Below are 17008 nucleotides of genomic sequence, written 5' to 3'. Positions count from 1 at the left end.
GTTCAAGACGGTCGGTGTTCATTAAAGTTCAGCTGAAGTTTCCTCAGAGGTAAAAACCCACTTGTTGTTGTTATGGCAGAGAGAGGTCCGTCAATTCACTCCATTTACTATTTACTCAGGAACAATGGGCCCACTGTGCGGGGCTTAAAACGAAAAATAACAATGGACATTTTTTTAAACCATGATGCAGACTCACCATTCAGCAGCACAGTTTCTTAAAGGAGTCACTATATAACTTTCTTTATAAGAAACTGTGTTTAAATTGTTTAACTGTCCTCCATCCTTTAAATGACATTTGACATTGTGCTAACGAACAGGGCCCGGGAGGTGGCTGGCAGGTAAGTTACCGTGGGACCAGAGGCCTCATCATGGTAATTTATTACTGCTTACTACTCTACTGCTAGTCATGACAGTGGTCGGCAACACGAGTCAACGGAGAAAAGTGATTTATTAACATTTATCGATATTTTTCCACCTAAAATTAAGCTCCTCACTTACAAACTCCAGCAGAGACTCTGCATTTTACATAAATAAAAAGTCCATGCATTAGAGCTGCGACTTTATACGATTAAATATGTGTGTGTGGCGCCCCCGCGCGGCGGATCCACGCAGCAGCACGTGGATGAGTGACCGTTTGTTCTCAACGAGCCAGAGACAGGAGCGCATCCATCCAAATGTGTGCAAATCTTTTATATCACATATAACACACACAAGTACCTTGGGCAAGGGAGCTGCAGCAGGAGGGGGCATTGAGACCTGTAACATTGAGTAGAAAAAGTGTCACCTGTGTATAATCTAATGCCAAACACCGGAATCATTGAAGTACCAAATTTTCCTTTAAGTAAGAACTACATTTCTAATCATACAGCTTTACATTAAATAGTTTAAAAACATACTCATCATTTTATCAATTTTTTCTTCAGAGAAGAATGAACGCAGTAAAGATTGTATTAGATAAATATGGCAGCGCAATATAACACACGCTCACATTATGGACAATTTAAATTCACCTGAAACATATTTTTGGACTGTGGGAGGAAACCAGATCACCTAGAGGAAACCTATGCAAACTCCCCACAAAGATGCAGATTGAAACCCATTTCCAAAGCTAAGGCTTGCTTTTAGATCAGGACACAGTAATGCTCTAAATGGAGAAAAGTATGGGACTTCGCAGAGAGCCCTGTGGGACCCTGACCGAGAAGAATTTGGGAGCAGAGAGTGAGATCATACCACCTGGCTAATGAACTTCAACAGGGGATTTTGGACACCTGAACAGTCTTTGGAATTGTACTTGAGTGTACAAAAGGTTCAGTCACAGTTCAAGCAATACATGCCGCTTAACTAGTACTATTTATACAAACTAAGTTCGAGTTTTAATCTTCAGTGAATATTTTATTGGAACAATTCAAGGACCGTGAGGTTATTGCAACAGAGCAAATTTCCAGGACAAACCAGCATTCTGGAGAGCAGTAGGAAAGAATAGAAAAAGTTTAAGGAAAACCATGTGGCGTTACTTTAAGGCAAGTATTACCACTAAACTTAACCTACATTATTGAAATAATATTAAGGGATAAAATATTCACTTCAGTCAAAATGATGGGAGGACAAAAAGGGGAAAAAAAAAAAAAAAAAACTACATGTAAAGTTACACTGAACACAGACAGTATTAGGAGATAGATGGAAACTCAGATAATACAAAGAAATACCCAGCAGTAACAGGACACAGTTTTAGTATTTTAAATATGTTTATTTTGTAAGCAGAGTGGGCCACATGATCAGACTAAACCGTTCTAGGGACCCCTACTGGCCTACCCTACAGGAGACGGTGCCATAATTCAGGTCCAACACTTGACTAGGAGCAAATGAGTACAAAACTCTGTACGAGACAACCTAAGGTTACAGGCCGTGATGGTTGGCGGCACGCTACACAAAGTGACACGAGAAGACACACGCAAATGCCACGCCGATACAGAGATGACCTCAAAGCACCGAATTCCCGAATGAAACAAGCGCAGTGAAACCACAGCACAGAGAGAGCACTTTGGACAGGTCTGGGGCTGCTGCCATTTAGAAGGAGGGAGAGGCAGAGAGGAAGCTGGCTGACTGGGGGGGGGGGGTGTGTGTGTGTGTGTGTGTGTGTGTGTGTGTGTGTGTGTGTTGCTCAGTCTCGCCGTCCCTCTGTCGCCACTGTTGCAGAAGTTGGTCTTGAGCCAGCATGCAGTGTGGTGCAGGGAGCTGATTGGTGGTGTTGCCATGGTGATGATGGCTATAGGGAGAGCGAATGAGGTTGGGCTTCCATGGGGCTCTGTGCTCCGTTTCTCCTCCGCCTGACACCCCCCTCCATGCCAATTACACGCTGCTGAGGGCATCCACTCCGGGCAGGACTTTACCTGTGTTGGAGACAGACCCAAAGACAAATTGTCTCACCCTCCCATACTTCATTTACACAGACACTTTCAAAGAACTAAAGTCCTTCATCACTTCCCTACATCCTGTAATGTGATCTGTGTGAAAAATGCTTTATGGCTCCTTTACAACTGGCATGGCTATTTATCACTCCTTTGTAAACACACAATAACAGACAAAAGTGTCCTGTGTGCAGGACCACTCATACCTTCCAGCAACTCCAGGCTGGCTCCGCCTCCTGTGCTCACATGGCTGACCTTGTCTTCGGTGTCCCACTTGGCGCAGCATGTGGCTGTGTCTCCCCCACCTGAAAACCACAAGAAAATATTGGGAAACACACTCACTCAAACACCTTGTTCTAGACAAGTCAATGTTCATCAGTATAAAACAAATGGCGAATTTTTAATGTGAGGCGAGGGGGGGCGCGGTGACACGGTGGGCTTGGCCGAGTCCTGCTCAGGGTGCCTTGTGATGGACTGGCATCCCATCCTGGGTGTGTCCCCTCCCCCTCTAGCCTTGCACCCTGTGTTGCCAGGTTGGGCTCCGCTTTGCCATGACCCCACTTGGGACAAGTGGTTTCAGACTGGGTGGGTGTGTGTGTATATATAATATATATATAAAAAATGTGACGTGAGAAGCTGGTGACACTCTGCTGAAGCAGAGCATCCTCCTCTGGTGAGGGAGTGCAAATGGCAACTGTGGAAAAAGAATGCAATGTTAACTGTCCCATATCACTTGTGTGGTTACTTTGTGTGTTGCAAAATTCACCAATACCCAAAGTACCTTGTTCACAGTAGAATCTGGCGTACGTTTCCATGACAAGTACAGTCTGCAAAAAAACAGCAGGAAACTGCGGAAGCAAGCCTGTCTTACCGATGATGGTGACGCAGCCACTCTTGGTGACCTCAACCACCTTGTCCATCAGGTTCTTGGTTCCATGAGAGAACTTGTCCCACTCAAACACACCGACGGGTCCGTTCCACACGATCTGCTTGGCTCTGCCTACAGCTTCAGCAAAGGCCTTTGAGCTCTCTGGCCCACAGTCCAGACCCTGGGGGAGGGGGCACACAACTGTTTCCTCTCGAACCAGTAGTGAAACAATACGAAGCACTACCGTCACAGGAAACTCACTGTTATTATTAATTGTACATTATATCACCAAATAATAATTATACCTCATATAAATATTATTAAATACTTGACAAGCTGCAAACTGAGAAAGATCATCTGGTTGAGGCTGGATTTTTAAGTGCCACCCATTCAAATACTTTAGTTCTTTTTCTGGTTGTTTCTCAACCATGGTGACACTGCCACCTAGTGGGTGGTTGGAGAAGTCCTGCTGCCCTCCCTCACCATCCAGTTGGCAGGGATGCCCTTCTCCACGGTGGCGGTCCCAGTGGCAGCGTTCTCATCAAACTTGTCGGCGATAACAAAGTCGACAGGCAGGGTGATCTTCACACCGTTCTTCTCAGCTTTGGCCATCAGGTCCTTGACGATCTTGGAGCCCTCTTCGTCGAACAGGGAGGTGCCGATCTACCGCAGGGAGAGCCCCCCCAGCACCGTGAGATAATGCAGAGCTCAGCCAGATTTCGAACCACGGCACATCCGCACATCTTCCACGCTCTTCACTTCCCTCACCTCCATGTTTCTGAGGACCTTGAGGAAAGTGAAGGCCATGCCTCCACCAATGATCATCTCATTGACTTTGTCCAGCATGTTGTTGATCAGCTGGATCTTATCTTTCACCTTAGCCCTGGGGGATGTGACAGACACAAGGATCACTACACTGAGGGTCTGAAAAGCACATGAGGTGGCAGAAAGAACCGTTGTGATTGGTCTACAAGTGGAATGAGGCGCTCTCTGTGGGGTGACAATGTCCAAAGGAAGCCCATTGACACAATTGTACCCCTTTGTACAACTGGCTCTGGCTCCAATACCAAAAAGCAAAGTGGTAAACTTACGACAACAGATCCCTTAACCACAACACCCTCTGGGGCTCTGAACCTCCCCGAGAGTTCCTCGTGATTTCGACTGCATGGCTCATGTATCAGCAGACTCTTCGCTGCACTTTCGCAGGAGCTAAACAGGTCAAAGTTCGCCTGCTCTTACATGTGACCGGCAGTGACATGGCAGCACTGAACTACTGCTGTACACTTTGGACTCTGCAAACCGGCTGCTGAATACAGTTCAGTTAGGCCATGCAGAGTAGTTCGAACCCTGACCACAACCACAAAACATAAAGCTAAGATTAATATGAAAATTTGGACAATCGTACGACTGAGATACACAGCATTGGAGGATCTGGTCCATTTAAGTTTTGATGTATGCAAACTGGGGCCTGAAGGGCAGGGGATTGTGGGAAGGCACCACACCCCCCACTCAAAAAAAAAAAAAAAAAAAAAAAAAAACACTTTCAGGAAGGTAGTTTTCGGCACGCAGCTCGTACCCTCCCAGAATAGCCAGGAACGGCCGCTGCGGCTTCTCCAGAGCCATTGCAAAGTAGTCGAGCTCCTTCTTCATGAGGAAACCTGCAGCCTTCTGGGGCAGGTTCACACCCACCATGGAGCTGTGTGTGGGGAGACGACAAGCAGTCAGAGCACATGCCTGCTAGCACCTTATGCTGGCCAGCAGATGTCACAACAACCTCAGGAACAAGGAATCTAGGCAGGTTACTTCTCTTTCACACCACATTATGCACTTTCCACAGTCACCTCTTGGCATCTCACACAGCTGTCATGACCAACAAAGTTACCTGGAAAGGCCTCCAAAAATTCTTTAGTCTTTGAGAGTTCATGTAAAAGTCTTTCTGGCATCACAAGAGCTTTATGTTTCATCATTAAAAAAGTCTACCCCTCAAACCCCACCTGTGAGCTCTGTGGGCAGTTCCAAAAGCATCGTTCACGTAGATGTCACCCAGTTTAGACAGGGAGGCTCGGAACGAGTCGATCTGCTCCTGGGTGGCTTTGGTCTGTCAAGAGAAAGATCAGCCATATTGGGGGCAGAAGCTCCGAGTAGAATGACAGCTATGGTAGCAATATCACAATACATCGAGTGATTCATAGATGCCTTGTGGTGGACTGGCATCGCATCCATTCTGTACCCTGCCTCATGCCCTATGCTTAAAGGATAGACTCTGGACCTCTGCAACTCTACACTGGACAAGTAGTCACTGATAATCAATGACAATGATAATATTTGCAAAGATAATGATCTTCCCACAGAGGAACGCTGCTGTTTGAGAACATGAGCTAAGGCTTCCTGAACTCGGTCGAAAAGTCAGCATGTAAAAAGTACCGCAGTGACTAGTGACCAGGAGCTCAGTTCTAAGGTCCCGTCTGCGTTCGTACCTCTGCGGAAAGAGGTTCGAGATCTGGACTTGAGCGTCACGGCTGGTCTGCAAAACCCCTCCGAATACCAGCTGCTCACAAAGGTCACAGTGCGACCCCCGTCGAACCCTGCTCTATCCCCACCCCCTCTTGGCTTCCAGGAGAGGCATACCAGCCAGGGCGTCGGGGACGAGAAAAGCAACGCAGGCCGACCGGGAGACCCCGCTGACCTTCGTGGAAATGTCAAGAAGTCAGGGCTGCGGCAGCCGAAGGGTTTGAGCTGCCGCAAAGCTCTGCTGAACGAACGACGAGTCGGTCAGATTCTTTCTGCCGAAAGGAGCCTTTGCAGTTAAAGTGCTCCTTTTACATGTGCTGCTCTGCTTTTCATGCAGAACAAAAACAGGACGCATCTTAATACGTCTGATGTCTTGCTGCTCTGTGATGAAATCCTACATCCCTGGCATTTACACGCACTCTGTGCCGTTGGGAAACTCTACCCTTGCAACATTTTCTGTGTTAGCGCTCCTGTCAAGCCCTGCAGTGCCGCTCTGGTGCCGGTCCAGGGTGGTGCCACCCTCACCTTGTTGCCCGCAGCATCCTTGCCCTTGCCTTCCTCGGCCAGGTGGAAACGCAGGTTCTCCAGCAGGATGACCGAACCGGGAGCCGGGTTGGCGCAGGCGCTCTCCACCTGAGGACCCACGCAGTCTTTCTGGAAGAGAACATCCCTACACACACACACACACACACACACACACACACACACACACACACACACACACACACACACACACACACACACACACCTTTGGTCTCAACATGAACTGAGCTCATTTGTCACAAAACAGGACCGTTCCTCTAAGTTTTGCTGGGCAATTTCCATTTATTTATTTATTTATTTATTTTAAACACTTAAAGTCCTGGGACTTCAAACCATAATAACCTTTGTCCAGTAACTGAATACATTTTCTTAGTAGGTACTGCTTTTAAAGCTTCTAATGATTCACTTCTCTGTTTTGTGACTTCAAGAGGAAGCTAAGAAAACAGGTTTGTTTTTCTAATAAACAAATAAGCAAATAATGTCTCGTATTATGAAGTTCTTTTTAAGTATGCATGATGGTGATGTGGTTGTGTGTTGCCCTTTTTCGCATCTGGTATTTAATAACTTTATTACAAAAAAAGAAAGTGTTTTACCATTTAGAAAAATATTAGTTTACTAAGATCAAATGCTGAAGTCCTGGGAAATATTCTCCAAAAATACATCTTCTACATGGAACTGGCAGCACAGAGGATAAATATGTTTGCCAAGAAACATGTCAGAGGCCATCTCTATGAATGAGGAGGGTGCCGCAGTGGACACCCACCTGCCAAGGAGGGTCTTAAGCTCTGCACCAACGGGTTCGAGAGAGAACTTCTCAGGCATGGGGACGCCATCGGGCCTCCCCAGGTGGCTCATGAGGACCACAGCTTTGGCCCCATGGTCGAGACAGTACTTAATGGAAGGGATCGCAGCCTTGATCCTGGAAAAGGACACACGGACACCCTGGGGTGAACAGCTATTGGGGGGAGGGACCCATACAATACACATGGGTTCTATATTCACACATTACCTTTTCATAAGGTGAACATGCACAGGTTATATTTCCATATACATTACAATTACTCCCACTGCAATGGCCCCAAAAATGTAATGTCCAAGTTAAGAATCGTCTTGCACTAACTACAGTCAGTATCTTGGTATCACACACAAAACCAATGCAGAAGTTGTTACTGGAGACACAGGTGACTAAAACATCTATGTTCATTTATCTTCAGCATTACACTTATTTTAAAGGAGACTCAGGAACACATCAGTACTGCCCAGACATGTGTAATCCAACCAGGAGTAAGAGGGGGCCAAATGGAACGACTAGCGAGAACTAAAAATAACAGTACAGTACAGTAAATGTCAGATTACCAGTGGCTCAGCTTGAGTTTCCTCATCATACCAAATACTATGAAGCTTGAGGAGAAAAAAAAAAATGAATTGCATAAGAAATTAACTAATACTTCAGTGTCACCATACCTCTGGTTGTTTGTGATCTGCTTGTCCTTCATGGGTACGTTAAAATCAACCCTGCAGGAAACAAGGATTATAACGCTTAGTATCAGCCAACACTTACTGGACTGTCAGTGGAAACAGACTATAAAGTGGGTCCAAAATGTGCCGTTCTACCAAAAAGTAGATGAACTCTATAGTGGTGGTCATTATTCATATATAAAATATTGAAATACACATTAAATCTAAATGTTAAATCTTAAAATTCTTAAAAAAAAAAAAAGGATTGTGATTTACACACCTGATTCTACTTACCTACTTGGTTTAGCAGTCTGGGGTTCACTTATTTTGCACTTGCACTACTACACACATGATTTCCTCTAAAGCAACATATGGAATTGGTCATTACACACCTATCATGTCAGATAAAAATCACTGCTCCTCATTAAATAACCATTTTGTGGTAAATCCATGGGACACAAGGGCGTCACACACAAGCAGCACGGTATTTTTCGCCACAAAGTTTCTAACACCAATTTTTTTAAAAAATTGAAGGTTTTTGCAAATTTGCAAAACACTGCAAATTATCAGGCTACATGAAATCAAAATGATTGGCTGCCGCATCCATCCCCCGCATAACTGACCAATGGCATGCGCCATCTGGGAGCCTCTCCGACCTGCGCCGAGACCGAGGGCCATCATTGATTGGCTAGATAAACGAAGGTCATTCCTGACACAGAACCCACAGGGAATCAGACAAACAGTGACCATTCTGGAGATGATTCCAGCAACTGATCCATACTCCGCTTCTTCAATCACGCGTGCGCGCACACGTGGAGGAATGTGCAAAGTAACCAGCAGCAGGGGCCACTCACCCTCCTAATATTGAGCGTGAAACCCGTTCCGCCGAGGCTACGCGACCTACGTATGAGGTCCATTGTCAGGATGCAGCTGAATGGTGGTGGGGGGGCAGGAGATCAGGCCAACCATGGAGACTCTCAGCAAGCACCAGGCACAGCACAGATTACATAACGCGCTCCGGCACCGAGCGAGTCGAGAAGACCGCCGAGGGGAGACCGCGCGGTCTGCGGACTCCTGGGGGGGAATCCCTCCACGGGGGGAATGACATCATCACTGTCAAAATTAACCTTCATCGGAAAAACCACTATGAGCAGAAGGCTGCTTTCGTTCCGTCTACAATCTATGAGCCGTGAAGGCCCGGGAATCTCAGGACTCGAGAGAGGCCTCAGCATTCATGAGACCTGACCTCCCGTGATCCTGAGCAGCACCTACCGACTTCCAAATCAAATCCACATGTTGTTCTTCTCCAGTGAAACGGTCACTGTGCCATGCTAAGAAATTAATAGGACGAAGCCAGGGGGGGAAGCGAAACCTGGGCCTAAAAACACTTCGCAAACCTCCAGAAAGATGTATGAGCAGGTACCCAGTGCTCATGACATCTCCGTAGCCCACCCCACCCACGATTATCATCAGTTGCACTGACTAGCTAGAAGTTGATGAAGTGAGTAAACCGGGGAGGCGCGCGCGCGCACACTCTCTCTGCGTGGGGTCGATCATTCATGTCGCTTGTACATCCAGCTGCTTTCTGCAAAGACTAAGTAACTCGTCCATGCAGGCAGCGGCGACCATCCATCCCTCCTCCACCCCTACGTCCTCCGCACGTACTCACTGTGGGATCGAGACCCACTCGCGCCGCGCGCGTCCGGTGACTCACTTCCTGTGCTTGACACGCGAAACGTGTTAAAAGGCAACGTGTGCCGCCCGGATGCTGTCAATCCGGGCTGAGGGGTCCTGAAAGGGGGGAAATGGGGATGCACGGGCGCCGATGACTGTGTGTGATGCCCGAGTGATGCCAGAAAATAACAGATCTAGGCTCGTGCCTCACTAGACCAGCACCGCAGCAGAGGAAACGCGCCTACCTCATTAGCACGCGCTTCCCGTTCACATCCACCTTGTCCAAGGTGAGCTTGTTGGACAGAGACATGTTGACCGCTCTTCTGCACCTGCTCGGCTAAGTTCGGCTCCTTTTCTTCTCGGTCCTCTTCCCTCCGCGCCGTTACTGAGCAGATCCCGAATGCGGGTCACCTTACCACACGGAGGAGGCACGTCTAGTGGACGGGTCCTTGCGCGCTAGGAGCGCTGCTCATTGGTAGAGACTCTGCGCGAGGGCTTGAAAGCAGCGCCTTGTCATTGGTCAGTCGTTTGTCTGTAAATTAGAGGTGCACGCCCCCATCCGCCAGGCGTCCCCAAGTCCAGGAAGCGCTGCGTCTAGCGTCAGTGACGCAACAACACGAGCTCGTCGGCACGTTTCGCACGTGCGCTCGGGAGGGGAAGCGCTGCAGGATGAATAATTCAAGTGTTCCTTTAATAGGCAGAGTGAATGGAAAACTGTTGAAAACTACTGATGTTTTATAGTTAAGTACCCGGTACAGAAGCATGAGATGTCAGAAGTAAAGGTCCAAGGTTTCATGTAATAACTTTTTAATACAGAGCTTGTATTACTTCTGATATGTTCATTTACATTTAATTCATATATTCAGTAACTGTTGTATTAACAAACCTAGGATACTAAATACATCCATAAAAAATAAATATTTTTTCAGTTTCAACTTAAACCATGCAGTATGTTCTAGAATTTAACTTCCTGTAGCTTTAATTTAAATTCTTTATATTTTGCCAGCACTTTTTCCAAAGCAGGTTTCAAAGATATGCTTGTGCACTAAGCTGCTTACAGTGATTTACCCATTTAAACAGCAGTGTAATTTTAATCTATTCTGGGCACAGCAGCAGGAATGGAGCATTCAATGCAGGTCCTTCTGTTGCAAACACTGTGCATGTAACCATTATGCCACCTGCTGGCCTCGACAGAAACCCCATGTCCTAATGAAAGACCTGTAACCGGTGTCATTATTTTACTGGGATCATCATAAAATAGTAATAGAGTGTAGGTGTAGCTTATGAGCTGGAGAATCTGACATACATACAAAAGGTGTTACTGCACAAACTCACACTGCCACAGAAGTTCCTGAGCTGCAGGGCACAGTGACGCTGTGCCATTGTGTGAATATGAGCGACTGCTTCATGGAACAAAGTACACAAGCCTTCAGATTATACATCTCAAAGGAAAAACAACTGTTCATGTTTACTCCTGAGGTGCTGCAGTTTAGGGAATAAACATTAACGGACCACTAAAGGCCCCTCCGCGAACCGCCACCTTACCGAGGTGGAGGGGTTTGAGTGCCTGAATGATCTCAGGAGCTATGTTGCCTGGGGCTATATGCCCCTGGTAGGGTCTCCCATGGCAAACAGGTCCTGGGTGACAGATGAGACAAAGCGCGGTTCAAAATCCCCTTATGACTATTAAATCAAGGATCTCGTTCACCCCGCCCGGTATGGGGTCACCGGGGCCCCACCCTGGAGCCAGGCCTGGGGAGGGGGGCTCGCATGCGAGCGCCTGGTGGCCAGGTCTATGCCCACGGGGCCTGGCCGGGCTTAGCCCGAAGCCAAGACGTGGAGCCGCTCTTCGGTGGGCTCACCACCTGCCGGAGAGGACATAAGGGGCCGGTGTGTTGTGATCTGGGCAGTGGTCGGGGCCGAGTGCCCGGCCGACCCAAACCTCAGGCGCCAACTCTGGCTTTTGGGACTTGGAATGTCACCTCGCTGGCGGGGAAGGAGCCTGAGCTAGTGCAGGAGGTTGAGAGATACCGTCTAGATATAGTCGGGCTCACTTCCACTCACAGCTTGGGTTCTGGAACCACTCTTCTCGACCAAGGGTGGGCTCTCCAGTATTCTGGCATTGCCCAGGGTGAGAGGCGGCGGGCGGGTGTGGGCTTATTAATAGCCCCCCAGTTCAGCCGCCATGTGTTGGAGTCTACCCTGGTGAATGAGAGGGTCGTCTCCCTACGCCTTCGGGTCAGGGAACGGTCTCTCACTGTCGTTTGTGCTTATGCGCAAATGTCATATCGCAGTGTAGAGTCCCTGGGGGGCGTGCTGGAAAGCGCTCCCACTGGGGACTCTGTCGTTCTACTGGGGGACTTTAACGCCCACGTGGGCAGCGACAGTGACACCTGGAGGGGCGTCATTGGGAGGAACAGCCTCCCTGATCTGAACCTGAGCGGTGAGTTGTTATTGGATTTCTGTGCTAGTCACGGTTTGTCCATAACGAACACCATGTTCATGCATAAGGGTGTCCATCAGTGCACTTGGCACCAGGACACCCTAGGTCGGAGGTCGATTATCGACTTTGTAGTCGTTTCTTCTGACCTTCGACCATATGTCTTGGACACTCGGGTGAAGAGAGGGGCTGAGCTGTCAACTGATCACCACCTGGTGGTGAGTTGGATTCGATGGCAGGGGAAAAAGCTGGACAGACCTGGCAGGCCCAAACGCATAGTGAGGGTCTGTTGGGAACGTTTGGCGAAGGCCCCTTTCAGAGAGGTCTTCAACTCCCACCTCCGACAGAGCTTCAACCAGGTCCCGAGGGAGACGGGGGACATTGAGTTTGAATGGGCTATGTTCCACACCTCCATTGTCGGGGCGGCGGTTCGGAGCTGCAGCCATAAAGTCTCCGGCGCCTGTCGCGGCGGCAATCCCTGAACACGGTGGTGGACACCGGAGGTAAGGGATGCCATCAAGCTGAGAAGGAGTTCTATCGGGCCTGGCTGGCTCATGGGACTCCTGAAGCAGCTGACAGGTACCGGCGGGCCAGACGGAGCGTGGCTCTGGCAGTCGCCACGGCAAAAACTCGGGCCTGGGAGGAGTTCGGTGAGGCCATGGAGGAAGACTTTCGGTCGGCCTCAAAGAGATTCTGGCAAACCGTCTGGCGACTCAGAGGGGGGAAGCAGTGTTCCGCCAACACTGTTTACACTGGAAGTGGTGCGCTGCTGACCTCAACTGAGGATGTCCTCGGGCGGTGGAAGGAGTACTTTGAGGATCTCCTCAATCCCTCCGACACGCCTTCCGTAGAGGAAGCTGAGGCTGGGGACTTGGAGGGGGACTCGTCCATTACCCTGGCTGAAGTTGCTGAGGTAGTCAAAAAACTCCTCGGTGGCAAGGCTTCGGGGGTGGATGAGATCCGCCCCGAGCTTCTCAAGTCTCTGGATGTTGTGGGGCTGTCTTGGCTGACACGCCTCTGCAGCATCGCGTGGAGTTCGAGGACGGTGCCTCTGGACTGGCAGACCGGGGTGGTGGTCCCTCTTTTTAAGAAGGGGGACCGGAGATTGTGTTCCAACTGTAGGAGGATCACACTCCTTAGCCTCCCTGGGAACGTCTATGCTGGGGTACTGGAGAGGAGAATCCGACCGATAGTCGAACCTCGGATCTAGGAGGAGCAATGCGGTTTTCGCCCTGGCCGTGGAACACTGGACCAGCTCTATACCCTCACTAGGGTGTTGGAGGGTTCATGGGAGTTTGCCCAACCAGTCCATATGTGTTTTGTGGACCTGGAGAAGGCATTCGACCGTGTCCCTCGTGGCATCCTGTGGGGGGTACTTCAGGATTATGGGGTTCAGGGCTTGTTGCTACAGGCTGTTCGTTCCCTGTATGACCGGAGCAGGAGCTTGGTTCGCATTGCCGGCAGTAAGTCAGACCTGTTCCCGGTGCATGTTGGACTCCGCCAGGGCTGCCCTCTGTCACCGATTCTGTTCATTATCTTTATGGACAGAATTTCTAGGCGCAGCCAGGGAATGGAGGGTGTCTGTTTTGGTGGCCGCAGGATCTCATCTCTGCTTTTTGCGGATGATGTGGTCCTGTTGGCTTCATCGAATCAAGACTTACAGTGTGCACTGGAGAGGTTTGCAGCCGAGTGCGAAGCGGCGGGAATGAGAATCAGCACCTCCAAATCCGAGATCATGGTCCTCAGTCGGAAAAAGGTGGATTGCCCCCTCTGGGTTAGGGGGGAGTTACTCCCTCAAGTGGAGGAGTTTAAGTATCTCGGGGTCTTGTTCACAAGTGAGGGAAAAAATGGAGCGGCAGGTTGACAGACGGATTGGTGCGGCATCCGCAGTGATGCGGTCATTGTACCGGTCTGTTGTGGTGAAGAAGGAGCTGAGTCGTAAGGCGAAGCTCTCAATTTACCGGTCGATCTACGTTCCTACCCTCACCTATGGTCATGAGCTCTGGATCATGACCGAAAGAATGAGATCGCGGATACAAGCGGCAGAAATGAGTTTCCTCCGCAGGGTGGCTGGGCGCACCCTTAGGGATAGGGTGAAGAGCTCAGTCACCCGGGAGGAGCTCGGAGTAGAGCCGCTGCTCCTCCGCATCGAGAGGAGCCAGTTGAGGTGGCTCGGGCATCTGCTCCGGATGCCTCCTGGACGCCTCCCTGGGGAGGTGTTCCGGGCATGTCCCAGTGGGAGGAGGCCTCGGGGCAGACCCAGGACACGTTGGAGAGACTACATCTCCCAGCTAGCCTGGGAACGCCTTGGGGTTCCCCCAGAGGAGCTGGAGGAGGTTTGCGGGGAGAGGGAAGTGTGGAGGGCTCTGCTTAGACTACTGCCCCTGCGACCTGGTCCCGGATAAGCGGAGGAAGATAGATGGATGGATGGACGGACCATTAAAGGGCTTTCAATCGTAAAATGCATTAGTATATACAATCCTACGCAACATGTTGCTCAAAAAAACCATTCACCAGCAAGCTGCAGTGTACATAAACAGAAGTGCTTGATTTAAAAAAAAAAAAAAAAAGGATGACACGTAAATAGTATGGGTAGAAACAGTTATTGGCTATTCAAAAGTTTTAAGGTTTTACTGAAACCTTGGGCTTAGAAGACTCCTGCCATCATCACATTTTTCAATTGATTTTAGATTTAACTCCTGATCACAAGTGAAAATGTAGACAGAAAAGCAACACACCGTTACGAACAGATGAGCTATACATTGTACTCAGTACAAACAACAGTTCATCAGATTCAAGTTCTTCATTTATTACATATATAAAGCCAGCATCATAACAGAACCTGGTCAGGGAAAGTACAACAGAACAGTTCAGAAGATTTTTGTATCTGTAGGACGTCACAGGGCCACCTTCTTTACTCGCGCCACTCTTTGGGGGTGACTCTGCCAACTGGAGACAAGTTCCAGGTGATTCCAGTCTGTGTTATCACCTGGAAAGAGACACACAAATACGTAGCCCTAAACTGTCTCCTCAATACTAACATAGAGAATTAAATTCCTTTTTACTGTTAATGGAAAGAACCAATCTTTTTGCAGTTTCATCACACACATAGAGGACAGTAAGAAGTATGTCCAATGAAATTCTACTCAAGAATAAAATGTTTCTCACTTAAATGGAAGAAAGATCTAATAAAGAATACTTACATATCCCCAGATACCCAAACAGAAAACGGTTCCAGAGAGCAACAAAATGTTGCCATATTTGTCATGGAAGTCTGGGCCGCTGGTATGATGGTTTTGTCGCACTGCAGCCTGGCGGATCCCGCGAGCTTCAATTCAGGGTTGGGAGAAGGGAGGACATCAACTTACAGCATGACAAACACAACTAACAGGTGTGGAAAGACACAAACCGAGGTATTTCTGCCCATTCAATAAACCTCCACCACCCGTACATGATGATGGGCACGACTGTTTCAACTTTTATTCTAAGTAGTCAGAAAAGCTGGACAACTTTGGCTTGCCTACAACTGAAAGTCTGCCCTCATATGACCTTTGCACTTCTACTGCGGTAGTTTCCCATGTTTCGGGGTCCACCGTAACATAAGCGCAAGACACCCTGACACCAATGTAAATGGTAACACCAGCATTGATGGTGACCAGTTAGGTGTACCAAAATGGACAATCCAAGAATACGGACAAGTTCTAATTTTCAATATTTTTCTTTGAGGCCTAAAAAAAAAAAGGCTAGGATACAGAATACAACCCTAAATATGTATTTAGTTTTATGTAAAACATATAGTATATAGTCTATATCTATGCAAGTGGTTACTGTCTCAATTCATTGCTTCATATAGTCTTAGAATAGAGCACTGTCACTGTAGCCATCGTATTGCTACTACCAGTTGTCCTGGCAACTTGTAGTCTAACACTTTTCATTTATTAATAAAAGTACACCTGATTTGAGCTCAACACGAAACAGCCAAAGGAGGAGCGCACACACACGTATGTCAGAAGAAGAGACTCAGTGTCTGAGTCTCCCTATCCAATAAGATGAGTAACTCAACAAAGCACCAGCAATAATAAAGAACGTTTTTAATAACGAAACATCTAACAAGAACTCGTAACTGACACTGCGAGTCGTACGACACGACAAGACAGTTCAGAACGTTGTCCGGGCTAACGACGCACGGGACGGCGGAGAGCAAACCGCCGCCGTTCACTTCACCCGCGTGTGACTAAACGCCATAAATGATTCAAAGCAAATTAAGCTGCCGTGCCAAATCCATCTGTTAATAATCTGAAATACATCTTGTTTCTCTTACCTACGACGTTCGCGGCTACTTTAGAGAGACGATACATGACTGTTTCCCTCAGGTCCTACGCTTCAGCGCTCGATACCCTTGAAGGCTGCAGAAAAACAAAATGGCGTCTTAACCGGAAACCGTTCCTCAAATAATTTTTTTTTAATAGAAAGCGGTAAAATTTATTAGCATAATCTTTTTATATATTGTTTGTTCTGTTTTATTATTAATCTGGTATGAAAATTAATAATACACATCCATAATAATTTCCCCACATTTCGAAAGCGGAGTTGGTTTCTGGGTACTGGAGTTTTTCTAAAGTTAGTTCACCAGAATTGTAAGGACGTAAATGAAACGTGTAAATCGTCCGAAACAGTTCAGGAGCAACTCACAAAATAAAAATAGTTCTAACTTAAGTGCACAGTTTAAAAAAATATTTAAATAGCAACAAACGTTGAAAGCATAATTGTCATATAGGCAGAAAGAGAGAGCTCGAGCAGCGTGTCAGGATGGCCGAGTGGTCTAAGGCGCCAGACTCAAGGCTAACAACCTTCGCTTGCAGCGCGAGTGTTCTGGTCTCCAAATGGAGGCGTGGGTTCGAATCCCACTTCTGACACAATCCTTTTTATTGTTTCGAAAATTAATTAATCGTATTAAAATTAAGATTTCAAACGTAGCTTTGCCGATTTTGTAATTATTTCGTCCGTACGTGCTGTATTTATTATATTTTGACATCCCAACTGAAAAAGCCATCCCGCCGCGATGGGTCGCACGAAAACGGAGCTATGAACCCGTGATTGCGCTCG

The 17008-nt window shown here is 47.9% G+C and overlaps 2 protein-coding genes and 1 non-coding gene across 3 annotated transcripts; 1 reads left to right on the top strand and 2 right to left on the bottom strand.

Annotated features, from left to right (window-relative positions):
* Window positions 1–1726: 1726 nt before the first annotated feature.
* pgk1 (phosphoglycerate kinase 1) lies at window positions 1727–9897 on the bottom strand. Its single transcript, XM_018728590.2, has 11 exons — window positions 9708–9897; window positions 7795–7845; window positions 7094–7249; window positions 6313–6457; window positions 5271–5374; window positions 4853–4972; window positions 4045–4159; window positions 3760–3939; window positions 3280–3457; window positions 2615–2713; window positions 1727–2390 (listed from the first exon to the last, which is right to left on the bottom strand). The coding sequence occupies exons 1-11, from the start codon at window positions 9770–9772 to the stop codon at window positions 2350–2352; spliced, it is 1254 nt and encodes a 417-aa protein (XP_018584106.1). The 5' UTR covers window positions 9773–9897; the 3' UTR covers window positions 1727–2349.
* A 4793-nt stretch (window positions 9898–14690) lies between these two features.
* On the bottom strand, window positions 14691–16319 carry cox7b (cytochrome c oxidase subunit 7B). The gene is made up of 3 exons (XM_018728483.2): window positions 16224–16319; window positions 15106–15230; window positions 14691–14891 (listed from the first exon to the last, which is right to left on the bottom strand). The coding sequence occupies exons 1-3, from the start codon at window positions 16258–16260 to the stop codon at window positions 14817–14819; spliced, it is 237 nt and encodes a 78-aa protein (XP_018583999.1). The 5' UTR covers window positions 16261–16319; the 3' UTR covers window positions 14691–14816.
* Window positions 16320–16705: 386 nt separating this feature from the next.
* Window positions 16706–16818, top strand: trnal-caa (transfer RNA leucine (anticodon CAA)). The gene is made up of 2 exons: window positions 16706–16743; window positions 16773–16818. It is a non-coding gene; the product is annotated as a tRNA-Leu (tRNA).
* The last annotated feature ends 190 nt before the right edge of the window (window positions 16819–17008 follow it).

This window comes from Scleropages formosus, chromosome 14, assembly GCF_900964775.1.
Source record: "Scleropages formosus chromosome 14, fSclFor1.1, whole genome shotgun sequence".
In the NCBI taxonomy this organism is placed as follows: domain Eukaryota; kingdom Metazoa; phylum Chordata; class Actinopteri; order Osteoglossiformes; family Osteoglossidae; genus Scleropages; species Scleropages formosus.
Note: the sequence above shows the minus strand (reverse complement) of the source record. Positions and strands in the feature narration are given on the sequence as shown.